Consider the following 15,064-nt stretch of genomic DNA (forward strand, 5'->3'; position numbering starts at 1 on the left):
CCAAAAGAATTCCTTTGTACCTCTGTAACCTTACATATCCTGTATGCATCGGGTTATAAAAAGCGGGCACATGCATCATTCGAGGCCCTCTTGTATGTTGTGGAACGGAGGGACCAAGTTCGAACTTGCATTAAAGATCCTTGCCGCTTGGCTTTGACTCTGGACTCTGGTGGTCTTCTTCGGGGAACAAACGGTCTGGGCATAACAATGGTTATGACCATCAATTCCCAAAACCTAACAGCAGCATTGATAAAACGGCTTAGTCAGTTTGCAGCATGGATGCTCCTCTACGCACAATGACTTATTTAGTCTCAGGAAGCACACTCCCCCGTCTCCACCCCCAGTTATTAGAAAACCCCAGTGGTTCTGTATACACCTACCTGCACAGTGTAGCTTCCCAGGGTGGTGGCACGTTTAAACCGCCGGCCTTGTTGCTGGGACATCATGAATAGCTGGGCCAGGCGCTGCTCCATGACCCGGGCAAAGCTCTGGTTGTGCAGGCCCACCAGCGAATTGTCCACACCCTGTAGCACTGTGGATGCAGAAGGCAGAGGAGAGGCTCAGCAGGCAGGTTTTCTGCTGATTCAGTAAGCACAAGCACCACTGACCCTGCACAGGCCACCAAGGGCCACTGTGTCCTACCTCATGTTAGGGCCTGGCCATCCTTACCTCATTTCACCTTCACGACAGCCCCATGACAATCATTATCCACATGTTATAGATGCTGAAAAGATTAAGTGACTTGTCTGAGGTCACACAACTAGCAACCAGCAGAGTCAGGGTCCAAACCCAAACCAGACTGTGTAACTTCAGAGCCTCGGCTCTTTGCTCTGTGAGCTGTGACATTGCTAATGTTGCTGTATTTAACTCAAACTTCACCTAAGATGATTATCTGTGTTGCTAAAAGTCCACATGGGAACACAGCACAGCTGTAGGTATGGTTAATGGGTATTTTTGCTAGTTTCCACTCAAGGTCTGGCTCAGAGCTATTCCTGTTTTCTTCTGCCTTGTCAACAGCTTTGCTGAGGAATCTGAGCTCCATCTTGCAACTCAATCCCTTATATCTGGGCAGACTACCTTGTGCAATGTCCTCATCTCTGCCTCCTCTGTGGAGTCCTTTGAATGCCCACCCTAAAGCTACTCAGACCCCTCAGAAGCTCTCTCATTCAAGAAGAGGATGGCTGAATGGAAAGAGTGGGCCATCTCTTACGGCACTTGTCAATTCAGGGACCTCAGGCAAGCCACTGGCCCTGAGTCCAAGTCCTTTTCTGTAAAAAGGCAGTAAGAAAGTGTACATTGAAGGGGTGGCCTGCTCCTTCACACCTGTGGGCCTTTCTCGTCCCACTCTTGTCAGGTGGGACAAGAGACTGAGAAAAGAAAGAGATACAGAGACAAAGTATAGAGAAAGAAAAGTGGGTCCAAGGGACCGGTGCTCAGCTACTAAGGACACACTCCAGCACTGGTCTCTGAGTTCCCTCAGTATTTATTGATCATTATCTCTACCATCTCGGAGAGGGGGATGTGGCAGGACAACAGGGTAATAGTGGGGAGAGGGTCAGCAGGAAAACATGTAAACAAAGGTCTCTGTGTCATACACAAGGTTAAGAAAAGGTGCCATGCTTTGATGTGCACGTACATAAACATCTCGGTGCATTAAAGAGCAGTATTGCCACCAGCATGTGTCACATCCAGCCTTAAGGCGGTTTTCTCCTATCTCAGTAAATAGAACATACAATCGGGTTTTACACTGAGACATTCCATTGCCCAGAGACTAGCAGAAAACAGATGCCTTCCTCTTATCACAACTGCAAAGAGGCCTTCCTCTTTTATTAATCCTCCTCAGCACAGACCCTTTACGGGTGTCGGGCTGGGGATGGTCAGGTCCCAGGAGACCATCTCTCAGGCTATCACATGGGGAGAAACCTTGGGCAATACCTGGTTTTCCTAGGCAGAGGTCCCTGTGGCCTTCCGCAGTGTACTGTGTCCCTAGGTACTTGAGATTAGAGAATGGTGATGACTTTTAACAAGCATACTGCCTTCAAGCACTTTTTCAACAAAGCACATTCTGCATATCCCTAAATCCACTAAACCTTGAGTCAACACAGCACATGTCTCTGAGAGCACAGGGTTGAGGCTAGGATTACAGATTAACAGCATCTCAAGGCAGAAGAATTTTTCTTAGTACAGAACAAAATGGAGTCTCTTATGTCTGCTTCTTTCTACATAGACACAGTAACAGTTTGATCTTTCTTTTCCCCACATACATCACAGCCAACATAAGCCCAATGAGTTCTAGGGTTTAAATAAGACAGGATATGTAAAGCGGCTTAGAATATTGCCTGCTGTGAGGAAGGTAAAGGGCACACCATTCTTTCCCATCCTTTCTCCACCGTTAGGCTTCATCTATAGCCAGGGCATCCGTGATCAACAGGTACAGCATGAATGATGGTTTCAGCCATGGCCAATGCAGGGAGGACGGTTTTCGGGACCACTAGGGCTGTTCTAGGACTGCTGTGTTCACTTACTATCAGGGCAACTCCCTTTTTCTGTCTACCGCCAAAGTCCAGTTCTTGTTCCACATCCTTTGGGAAACATACTTCACCCCAAATACACAAAGGCTGCCTTCAAACATAGTCATGTTTAAAATTAAAAATGTGAAAAACAAATCTCATTTTCTTAAAGAGACCAAAACTTGCAAGGGTTGGGAAGATGAGATTTTTCATTTAATAGAGTTTGTTCTACCAGAGCCCATCCAAGGATCAACATTACCATCCACCTACCACGATATGGAAATAGCTTGGATGTGAAGAATGTTATGGCATCCAGTACAACAGGGGGCTACCAGCAGCCGACACTAATGATCACATTTCATACAAGCCCAGATAACCGCCGACAGTGGATACAGAGAATGATGTTTAAATAGATCAAGCGAGAAAGAAACCCCACAGCTAGGTCTCTGAAATTACTTCTTTGAAGCCATGAATGCCAAATAATCCCCCTGGAGGGTATAAAGCAGTTCTTTTTCTCTTTCTAGGGCCCTGGTGAGACACTCCCAGCTCATGCATCAGCCAAATTCCTGCAAATTCGTAAGACAAAGAGTTGTGCTGTTCCCACTGTGTCAGGTCCCAGAGGACCCCCGGAGTCCCTCATGACACAGCTATCAGATCACGGAAGGGCTGGCCCATCTCTTGTCCCCAGACAGAAAAGCCCACGTACTTGCTAGTTCAAAGATGGCCCCTCTAGCAAAATAATAGATCAAATGACTGAAGTATTACTTCTAAGTTGTCCTCTCCTGACCACTGGCCAAGAGTAAGAGAGGGGACACAGGACAGTCAAGAGGTGTCATCGAGGATTATTTCATGGGAATCTTGGTGATGCTTCAAAGGCAGACATCAAATAAAGAGAATAGTCAAAAGCCTCCAGGGGACAAAAAAGTTCTGGAAATAGCAGTGGTGGTTGTACAATATTGTGGATATACTTGATCCCACTGAATTGCACACTTAAAAATGTTCAAAATGGTAACTTTTATGTGAGTTATATTTTACAATAAAATTGTTTTCTTTTTTCTTTTGAGGTAGGGTTTCTCTCTGTTGCCCAGGCTGGAATGCAGTGACAGGATCACGACTCTGCAGCTTCAACCTCCTGAGCTCAAGCAATCCTCCAGCCTCAGCCTCCAAGTAGCCTGGACTGCAGGCATGAGCCACCACACCGGCTATTTTTTGTCTTTGTAGAGATGAGGTCTCACTATGTTGCCCAGACTGGTCTCAAACTCCTGGACTCAAGCAATCCTCCCATCTCAGCCTCCCAAAGTGCTGCGATTACAGGTGTGAGCCAACACACCCAGCCAATAAAAATTTTTCTGAAAAAAAGAAAAGCCTCCAAGGAAGTAGCGGAGGCTGTGGGAGTCTCCCACAGAGTTACAGGGGATCAACTGGACAGTCTCCACAGCTTCGTCACCACTCTTGGCAAAGAGAATGTGTCCTTCTTAGGGGGCAGCTGGGGAAGAGCTGGAGTTGGAGGCAGGGCCCTGAGTCTGCCTCCTGGCTTCCCCTTTCTGATTATTCTCAGGCAAGTTGCTGAGTTTCTCTATGCCTCAGTTCCTCATCTGAAAACACAGGCATCATAATCTACTACTGATCATGTCATTGTTAAGAAAAGATAATTCAATAAAAAATGCTTCTAGCCTGGTGTTATCATTAAGGCCTTGACGAAACAGCAATAAATGGTAGCTGCTGTTGTTACAATGTGCCCCTTCTTTGCTAAACACAGAGGAAGAAAACACCTGTAAGGCATGGAAATGTGTCCCAGGACATGGCTCCTCCCCTTTTCCCTGAAAAATGTGGCAGGCTCAGGCTCCTTAGCCCTCCCTGTCCACCTGGAAGGCAGCAGAAAGGGACATGTACCCCTCTCTCTCGCAGAGACACAGAAACCACAGAACCACAGAAGCTCGAACTGGCGCAGATAACCAGGAAGACACCAGCCCCCTAGCACAACAGTCAGGGCCCTGGCCCCCCAGCCTTGGCCACCACTGACTCAGCTTAGAGGAGTTGGGCACGCCCCCAGCTGTGTTCAAAGGAGCTTCGTCCAGAAGATTCAATGACTTTCACATCACTGTTCTCTTATTACTTCTTTATTCACAATCACATTGGGCTCTACAACTCAAGTGATGGAGCCTGGTTCAGCCTTCTGTACTCAGGCTAAATTGTTTTATTTGCGGTTGGATCCTACACATTTAGCACTGAAAGAATCTTAATGCTCAGCTAATACTTCTCCCTCCCCCCAAAAACGGAGAATGTGAAGTCTACATGGCCAGAGTGGCTTGAGCTCAAGGACATACTAGGTTAGAAAATGGCAGAGCTGAGATCAGAAGAAATTTTTCCGTTGCTGGATCTGGGATATTTTGCCTCTGGCGGGTGAAATAAAGGCAGATGGATAAGCCTGAAATGGGCTCTCCCCTCAATATTGTCTGGCAGCAATATTGAATCTGCACATTTCTATCTTGCCTCATATATACAAACTTCACTGCAGGACTCCTGAGTGGCAGGGTAGCCTCCAGGTTCTCTGTAAAGAGACTTCAGGAGTCACTTTCAGCCAGTGATTTTCCATCAAGAAGGGACCCACCCTCTGAGGCAGAAGTATGTACAGTTTGCAAAAACCTATTTAATATAAGTTTAGTTGGAAAACAGATGAAAACATGTCAGGCTTTTATTTATTTATTTTTTTTTGAGACGGAGTCTTGCTCTGTCGCCCAGGCTGGAGTGCAGTGGCCGGATCTCAGCTCACTGCAAGCTCCGCCTCGCGGGTTCACGCCATTCTCCTGCCTCAGCCTCCCGAGTAGCTGGGACTACAGGCGCCCGCCACCTCGCGCGGCTAGTTTTTTGTATTTTTTAGTAGAGACGGGGTTTCACCGTGTTAGCCAGGATGGTCTCGATCTCCTGACCTCGTGATCTGCCTGTCTCGGCCTCCCAAAGTGCTAGGATTACAGGCTTGAGCCACCGCGCCTGGCCTATGTCAGGCTTTTATAATACAAACTACAGAAAAGAGAATTGGCTCCAAATCCTCTTGGCTGTTAGAAACGAGCAGAAGACAGAAAGCCTGTGAGGTGTGTCTGGGGGTAAGGGCTGAACAAAGCCTCATAGGTCCCCATCTCCTACCCTTTTGGTAAATTACGGGGCAGGTTGGTTGGTGGCTACCCAGGGGTTCAGAAGGTGGTCATAGTTGTCAAAGGGAAGGCAGGATGATCATCCTGAGACCTGGTTCCAGCCCTTCCCAAGCACTAACCAACTGATCCAGCTAGCCCTAAACACAGTGATGGAAGCCACTGTTTATTCTGAACACCAACAGCAATAACAAATAAGGGTTTCATAAGTGAGTGGGCAGAGGGCTAAGTCTGAGGAGAGTCCTGAAAACAAGACCTGGAATGGAGATTTTGATTAAGGTTATGTTATCAAAATAGAGGCAGGGCAAGACATGGGTAGATGAAGAAAGGATGACACAAGAGGTTGTCAAGGACAGCCTGTGGTGATGGGTGAATGTGTTATCAATTAAAGTTAATAGAAGGGAGGAATATCTCCACCTTAAAAAAACATCATTCCTTGTAAAGAAAACATGATTTTGTAAATGTTACATAAGCCGCTAGCTCCAAAAATGTGTTGCTGGGTTAGCACTGTTTCTCTCTTGGGCACAAACTCTGGTGAGTTGGTTTTTTTGCTTGCCTTCTTAGCAGGTAAAATGATTTCTACATACCGATGGCTCTGCAACAGGGGGAAAGAAATGCAATGTTCTGCAGTTTAGAAGAGTTCTTGAGCAGGCTTCATCCAGCAGGGGTGTACAGTCCTTAGTATTTCAGGCAGCAGCCCATCTGCTGCTTGCTTGGGACCGCAAGTGAGAGAGTGGTTGGGAGAGGACAGAGGGGAGGTTTGGGACCAGGTCGCTTACCCAGGCACATCTTCCATGACGTGCAGGATCTTCCTCCATCCTATTACAGGCTGACATGTGTTCCCCCAATTCCAATTCCTTTTTTTTTTGAGACGGTCTCACACGGTTGCCTAGGCTGGAGTGCAGTGGCACTATCTTGACTCACTACAACCTCCGCCTCCTGGTTTCAAGTGATTCTCCTGCCTCTCAGCCTCCCAAGTAGCTGGGATCACAGGCACCTGCCACCACACTGGGCTAAATTTCGTGTGTGTGTATTTTTAGTAGATATGTTGGTCAGGTTGGTTTTGAACTCCTGACCTCAAGCAATTCACCTGCCTCAGCCTCCCAAAGTTTTGGGATTACAGGGGTGAGCCACCGCACCCAGGAATTTGTCCCCCCAAATTCCTCTGTTGAAGCCCTAACCCCAAGTACCTCAGAATGTGACTGTATTTGGAGATAGATCCTTTAAAGAGGTAATGAAGTCAGGCGGGTGTGTTGACTCACGCCTGTAGTCCCAGCTCTTTGGGAGGCCGAGGCGGGCAGATCACCTGAGGTCAGGAGTTTGAGACCAGCCTGGCCAACATGGTGAAACCCCGTCTCTACCAAAAATACAAAAAATATTAGCCGGGTGTGGTGGTGTGTGCCCGTAATCCCAGCTACTTGGGAGGCTGAGGCAGGAGAATTGCTTGAACCTGGGAGGTAGAGGTTGCAGTGAGCCAAGATCGCACCATTGTACTCCAGCCTGAGCCATGAGAACGAAACTCTGCCTCAAAAAAAGAAAAAAAAAAAAAAAAAAAAGAGGAAATGAAGCTAAAATGAGGTCATATTGGGGAGCCCTAATTCAATATGATGTTGTCCTTATAAGAAGAGATTAGGATAGAGACAGACCCAGAGGGAAGGGAATGTGACGACGCAGGAGGAAGATGACCATCTCTAAACCAAGGAGAGAGGTCTCCAGAGAAGCCAATCCTATAACACCTTGGCTTTAGACTTCTAGTCTCCAGGATTGAGAGCAGACCCAGTTGTTGTTGAAGCCACCCAGTCTGTGGCACTTGGTTATGGCGGTGCCAGTAGACCTCATGTACTTCTCCCCTGTTCCTCTCCTTCCTGGCTAGGCTGGCCACTTTTCCTCCTACAAACATCTGTTCTTCAGCTCTTAATTCTTGTTTCTCCAATCCCCAAAACTACTGTCTGGCTTTTGAAAAACACAAAGAATAACTTTTTTGCTGTTCCATAAAGATCCACAGGAAAATGTCAAGGAACAAAAGAGAAAACGCTGCCAGAAGAACTCCCTTCTACTTCCAAACACCCTCACTGTCAAGACATGCCAGGATTGGTGTGGGTGCGTGTCGTGCCAGGGTGGAGAGGCAAGTGCATGCCCGGCCTTCCTCTAACTTTAATTTAGGTTTTATAGGGCAGTCCGAAAAGGCTTTCCATCTATAAACTGATAACTATTCACTACAAACTAATGCCCTAGACCTTCTTGAGTTAACACGGTAACTTCTGATAGGGTCACTTTTTGCAAAGAGGAGGCCACTGAGTGAGGACTTGAAGCTGTTTTGAATTATTTAGCTAATATTCATCTTCAGTGTGGTGTCTTTTCTTATCTCAGTTTATCCCATTCACTTCTGGTCCTGTAGAAGTAACTCCCTGACTTAAAAGATAGGAACAAAGAAAAGTGCCAATCTGATTAATGAATGGCCTACAGTTTTAAAAAAAATAAACCTGACAGCATGAAGAGGGGAAATAACAAAATAAGAGATTACCTGTAATTACCCAATAGTCTCTGGTTGTTTCTGATATGTCAAGGTTGGGATATTCCAGTGCTAAAACAAATAAGAAACATATCCAATTACTTTTATAGGTTTGATTTGTTTCATTTTATTTAATTAGTTATATTTGAGATGGGATCTTGATATGTTGCCCAGGCTGTTCTTGAACTCCTGGGCTCAGCTGGTCCTTGCACCTAAGCCTCCTGAGTAGCTGGACTATAAGCATGCGTTATGGCACCGGGCTTATTTGAAATTTCATTAAGGAAAACAGATATAAGTGACAAAACAGCAAGCGGCTAAATCCTGTTTTGTGATTCTTAGGGATTCCAGGACATACGAACCAAAACTATCTCACTGTTTAGAAAACCAAAAGACTCAATAAAGGTCCAACTTGTAGATGAAGAGTTTTCTAGGATTTGTGAGTTTCTGCCCTTTCTGTTTTTTCATCAAAATCTTCTGTTCCAACAGAACACCTTCTTTATCAAGACCCACGGCAGGAACCTGTCTTTCCTGTAGCTTTCTCTTAAAAAATCATCTTAAAAAATCAATGACCACTAACATTGTTAGGAATGATTATCTCGGATTTTTCCAATGTCAAGGACTTAAGTTTAGTAGCCAAATGCTTGTAACAAAAGGCCCATATTTCTTTACAAGTATGCGGCCTACTGGAGCTGATACATGCAAAGGGATTGGTACATTGCCTCCTTGCATATGGTTAGTGCTCAATAAATCGTAGTTGTTTTCAGAAATAAAAGGATGATGGAAAATGCTGACATGTGACATAATGCCACCTTTTATGACATCATCTCTTCCCTAAAATCCAGTCATCTTTCCTTATTATGTGGACCTTTACAAAAGCTTGCCATTAAACAAATATTTGAAAAAATTCTGAGTGGCTGCCATGTGCTAAGTACATTCATGCACATTATCTTGTTTATTTACAGTATCAAAAACAACTCCAGAAAGAAATTATGGGACAATTTTGCTAATATGTATTAAAAAATAAACTTGCCCAGCGACTTTGTGAAATGTAAGAATGTTTAAATTTAGGAGTACAAACCTTTCCATCCTTTGGCTACCAAATAAACATTTGGATACAAAATGTAGCCTGCTGCATCTTTGAAGTCTATGCCTGTTGCATGGTAATGAGGATTATGTAACTGAAACATTAGAAAAAGATGAGGCCACAAGACTACAGGGACCTCAGCAAGTGAAGTCACAACATGGACTGCAAATGAGTTACATTATGATATCTGGAGGCAGGGCCGAGCCTCAAGGTCTGGGAACGTTTGCTGATGGCATAAGCGGGAGAAAAACCATAGCAACCCAGATTGCTTAGAGATCGGTTGCCCTAGCAGGCAGAATTGTAAGCTGAGAAGGCAGACTGCTTGGGTTCAAACCCCAGGTCCCATGGCTTACTAGCTAAGTGAGAGAGGGTATCTCGTGAAACCTCTTAGAGCTTCAGTTTTCTCCTCTGCAAAATGGGGCTAATTTTGCATGTCTTATAGGGCAGGTCTAAGGATTAAATGAGATAAGAGAAATGCAAAGGACGAAGGAACCTAGCAAGTGCTTTCTTTGATGTGTACTAAACTTTTCCTCAATTCAACCTTAATCCGTCACATATTTTAGCTGTCACTTTATGATAAAGGTGGTAGTATGTGGCCTGGCACTATAAATGTTTGCTAAATGGAGAAAGGCCCCAGGGGAAACATTTGGGTCCCCATAGGCATGGCCATACTCACGTTCAGCAATGGTGAGCGGCGGATAGGTGAGGTAGAATCCCACCAGCTCAGCCGAGAGCTGGCTGAGGAGGCTGCTGGCGACGGTGCCGTTGAGGAATGTGCTCTGATTGCCCACGACGTACACCAAGGTGACTGCCTGGGAGGCATTGGACGTGCTCACAATCTGAATCAACACAGGAGAAAAGGGGAGGGAGACAGGTCAAATAAGACCAGTGTGTGTTTCATGGAGGCCATGGGAAGGGGAGGCTAAGCAGGAGTCGAGGGAAGGAATGAAAGGGGGTCAGGGAAACAGCAAGGAAGAGACAAGAGTAACCGTCATCATTTCTGATTGCTTGCTGCGTGCCAGGCAGGGTGCTAAGGGCATCTCATCTCATTTAATCCTTACCACAACCCTAGGAGATGTATCCAGTGATGAATCCCTTTCACAGATGAGGAAACTGAGGCCCAGAATGATCAAGGGACCAACCCGAGGTCACATAGCTAATAAAGGACGGAGTCAGGATTTGAACCAGGTGGTTTGACCCCAGGTTCTTAATCACTGGTATGTGTATGTTTTCCTGGGCTAAATAGTCTTAGGTTACTTTTACGATTCTGAAAATATAAAATAGAGCATTGCAATGTTACATTTAAAGAGGGCTCAACTGCTCAGACAGAGAAAGCCTGAGTCAAACTTTCAGGGAATTCGAAAGTTGAAAGGACCAGGAGCGAACAGAGCTGAAAACCAGTCTGGTCACAGGCAGAGTGACAGAACCTAATTAGAAAAGGAATTCAGAGGCCAGGCACAGTGGTTTACACCTGTAATCCCAGCACCTTAGGAAGCCGAAGTGGGCAGATCACCTGAGGTCAGGAGTTCAAGACCAGCCCGGCCAACATGGCGATACCCCGTCTCTACTAAAAAAAAAAAAAATACAAAAATTAGCTGGGCATGGGGTGTGTGCCTGTAATCCCAGCTACTCAGAAGGCTGAGACAGGAGAATTGCTTGAACCCAGTAGGCAGAGGTTGCAGTCAGCCGAGATTGCACCACTGTACTCCAGGATGGGAGACAGAGCAAGATTCTGCCAAAAAATAAAAAAAAAAGGCCGGGGGGGGGGGGAATTCAGAAATATAGAATATGCTTTTTAGAGAGCAATTACATTTCCTTGTGGTCTATTAATTCAACATTGAATGTGTAAAACATCCTATGAGATGGCATGGTTTTCTTTTCACATTTTGTCTAAGCCAGTTTTTCAGTTGCTGGAAAATGAAGCTTTCTGGGTCAATGTATGAACAGAAATATCCCACAGATGAGATTTGAAAAACATCGTTAGTAGGAAGTCATTCAACTTGGTGAGGCCTTTTTCTGTGCTGGGTGCCTTCCCTTCTCTCTCCAGATCCTCCTGCCACCCACCCTCTCTGTCCTGTCTGGTGCCCCTGGAGGCAGACCCTTGTGGACAACCCCCATGGGCTCCACTGCCTTTGGGAGGATATGGGAGGGAGGGAGGAGAGTGAGGTCAAAGTATTGATGCCAAGGACTCCCTCCTTGGGGGTCAAAGCTCACTCTCATCAGGCAGCTGAACCTCGAACCCTGCACCCATCAGGTCCCAGCTGTCAGAGCTGTGGGTACTGTACTGCTCCTGCAGTTTCCCCAGAGCCTGCCCACTCTTCTTTCTACAAAGGCACCTGCATTTGAGTGCACCCTCCCTTTCCTGTCAGGACAATGACTAATACCCTGTCTTTACTAGACCTTTGGGTGTTCAGATATTAACATCTCTGCCACCTTCCCGTTAAAAAAATTTTTTTACAGGCTTTAAAAAATGATACATAATATTTATCTATATGTAGGCGGTACATGTGATATTTTCTTACATGCATAGAATGTGTAATGATCAAGTTAGGGTTTTTAGGAAATCCATCACCCAGGAAACTATTGAGAAGAGCTCTTCATTTTATTTCCCACTTTTTCCCATAAGTGGAAGATCTCTCTCTCTCTCTCTCTCTCTCTCTGTTTAGGGACAGGGTCTCACACTGTCCCCCAGGGTGCAGTGCAGTGACCTGACTGTAGCTCAGTGAAGCCTTGAACTGCTAGACTTAAGCGATCCTCCCACCTCAGCCTCCTGGATAGCTGGGACTACAGGCACACATCACCACTCCCAGCTAATTTATTTCATTTTTGTAGAGAGAGGATCTCACTTTGTTGCCCAGGTTAGTCTCAAATTTCTGGGCTCAAATGATCCACCCACTCCAGCCTCCCAAAGTGCTGGGATTACAATTGTGAGCCACCATACCTGGTCCCTTTTTAATTGTTTAATCCAGAGCCTATATTCCTATGACTAACAATAAACTGAATCAGTATGTCTGTTCAACTCTGACTCTCTCCTCTGGAAGTATTTTTGGAATGTGGTTTAGCCTCTTCCCCAAGGCATGAATACCTGTGGTTAAGCATATTCTTTCTGAAGGTACCAAAAAGAAACGCACTTCTTTCTGAACAATTCAAAAAACTTCATCATATGGCCACCTAAAAAAATAATAACTAAAAACAACAACAAAAACCTTTTCAATCTTTATCTCTATTGTGAACATTCTATGTTTTACCTCTCAACAAAACCAAATCCTGGCTGCATGTAGTGGCTCATGCCAGTAATCCCAGCACTTTGGGAAGCCGAGGCAGATGGACCACTTGACCCCAGGGGTTCAAGGCCAGCCTGGGCAACATGGCAAAACCCTGTCTCTACAAAAAACAGAAAAAAATTGCCAAGCATGATGTTGCATGCCTGTAGCCCCAGCTACTTAGGAGGCTGAGGCTGGAGGATCACCTGAGTCCAGGAGTTTGAGGCTGTAGTGAGCCATGATTGTGCCACTGCACCCCAGTCTGGGAGATAAAGTCAGACCCTGCCTCTAAAACAAAATGAAAGGAAAACTCATATCCTACTGGAGCCCGAGGAAACCTACAAAGTTTGCAATGTGGGTGCCTCTGTATATACTACACTTGACCGGTTAAGTTTTAATTATTTTTTTATTGTGGTAAAATGCACATATAAAATTTAACCATTTTAAGCGTATAGTTCAGTGGCATTAAGTGCATTCACACTGTTGTACAACCATCGCCACCATCCATCTTTAGAACCTCTTTATCATCCGAAACAGAAACTCTATACCCACTAAACAACTCCTAATTTCTCCCTCCTCACAGCCCCTGGCAGCCACCACTCTACTTTCTAGATACCTCTTATAAGTGGAATCACTTATTAATTTGACAATTCTATATACCTTTTATAAGAGAAATCATACAGTATTTGTCCTTTTGTGGTTGGCTTATTTCACTTAGCAAAATGTCCTCAAGGTTCATCCATGTTGCAGCACGCATCAGAATTTCCTTCCTTTTTAAAATCTTTCTGCATTCCAATCATCCATTATTTCCTTCATTTTTAAAGGCTGAATAACATTCCATTGTATGTATATATGCCATTTGATTATCCACTCATTCATTAATGGACACATGAGTTGCTTCCACCTTTTGGCTGTTGTGAATAATGCTACTATGAACACGGGTGTATAAACACCTGTTTGAGTCCTTACTTTTAATTCTTTTTGGTATATACTGAGAAATGGAAGTGCTGAACCATATGGTAATTCTAAGTTTAGTTATTTAAGAAACTACCATGCTGCCTTCCACAGGGAATGCACTATTTGACATTCCCACTAGCAATGCATTAGGGTTCCAATTTCTCCACATCATCGCCAACACTTAGGACTTTCTATTTTTTGAGAATAGCCATCCTAATAGATGTGAATAGGTATCTCATGGTTTTGATTTGCATTTCTTTAATGATTAGTGATATAGAGCATCTTGTCATGTGCTTAAGTCATCTGTATATCTTTTTTGGAGAAATGTCTATTCAAGTCCTTTGCTCATTCCTTGTTTTTTTTTTTTTGTTTTTATTATTGAGTTGTAGGTATTCTCTATATTCTGAATATTAACTGTTTACCAGATATATGATTTGCAAATATTTTTCATTTGTTCTATGAGTTGCTTTTTCACTCTGCTGGTAGTGTTTTTTGATGCACAGAAGTTTTTAATTTTGATGAAGTCTAATATGCCTTTTTCTTTTGTTTGCCTGTGTCATGTCCAACAAATCACTGCCAAATACTGTGTGTCACGAAGTTTTCCCCCTATGTTTTCCTATAAAAGTCCTATAGTTTTAGATCTTACATTTAGATCTTTGATCCATTTGGAGTTATTTTTGGTAGATGGTGTTAAGTAAGGATCCAATTTCATTCTTTTGGGATCACATGTGAATATTCAGTTTTCCTAATGTGTTAAAAAGACTGTCGTTTCCCCATCGAATAGCCTTGGCACCTTTGTCAAAAAATATCTGACCATATACAAGAGAGTTTATTTCTGGGCTGGCTCTCTCTTCTATTCCATTTGTCTAAATGTCTGCCTTTATGACAGCACCACATTGTTTTGATTACCATAGCTTTGTAGTAAGTATTGAAATCAGGAAGTGTGGGACCTCCAACTTAGTTCTTCCTTTTCAAGATTGCTTTGGCTACTCAAAGCCCCTTGAGATTCCATGGGAATTTTGGGGTTAATTTTTCTATTTCTGTGAAAAATAATCACTGGGATTTTGATAGGAATTACATTAAATCTTCAGATCCCTTTGGGCAGTGACAATCAATATAAAATCTCCCAATCCAGCCGGGTGCGGTGGCTCACACCTGTAATCCCAGCACTTTGAGAGGCTGAGGCGGGTGGATCACAAGGTCAGGAGATCAAGACCATCCTGGCTAACACAGTGAAACCCCATCTCTATTTTTAAAAAATGCAAAAAAAATTAGCCAGGCATGGTGGTGGGCACCTGTAGTCCCAGCTACTCGGGAGGCTGAGGCAGGAGAATGGCACGAACCTGGGAGGCAGAGCATGCAGTGAGCCGAGATCGCGCCACTGCACTCCAGCCTGGGCAACAGAGTGAGACTCCATCTCAAAAAAATAAATAAAATAAAATCTCCCAATCCATAAGCACAGGAAGTCTTTCCATTTGTTTGTTTTCTTTAATATACTCATTTTTTTTATAGGTAAGTGAGGTCATTCTTGATGTATACTTGAGAATAGCTTCAAAAATAAGAGGCCTACAGGTTCAAAGTCAGGGCAC

The 15,064-nt window shown here is 44.4% G+C and overlaps 1 protein-coding gene across 1 annotated transcript in view; it reads right to left on the reverse strand.

Moving 5' to 3' along the window:
* The window catches only part of KIAA1549L (KIAA1549 like), a 301,627-nt gene that overhangs the window by 107,386 nt on the left and 179,177 nt on the right, over window positions 1-15,064 (reverse strand). The window contains exons 7-9 of the mRNA XM_033205636.1: window positions 9,932-10,094; window positions 8,184-8,243; window positions 381-532 (exon numbers count right to left, since the gene is read on the reverse strand). Coding sequence (XP_033061527.1) covers window positions 381-532; window positions 8,184-8,243; window positions 9,932-10,094 — 375 coding nt within the window. The remainder of the gene's footprint in view (window positions 1-380; window positions 533-8,183; window positions 8,244-9,931; window positions 10,095-15,064) is intronic.

This window comes from Trachypithecus francoisi, unplaced genomic scaffold, assembly GCF_009764315.1.
Source record: "Trachypithecus francoisi isolate TF-2019V2 unplaced genomic scaffold, Tfra_2.0 Lachesis_group8, whole genome shotgun sequence".
Lineage (NCBI taxonomy): Eukaryota > Metazoa > Chordata > Mammalia > Primates > Cercopithecidae > Trachypithecus > Trachypithecus francoisi.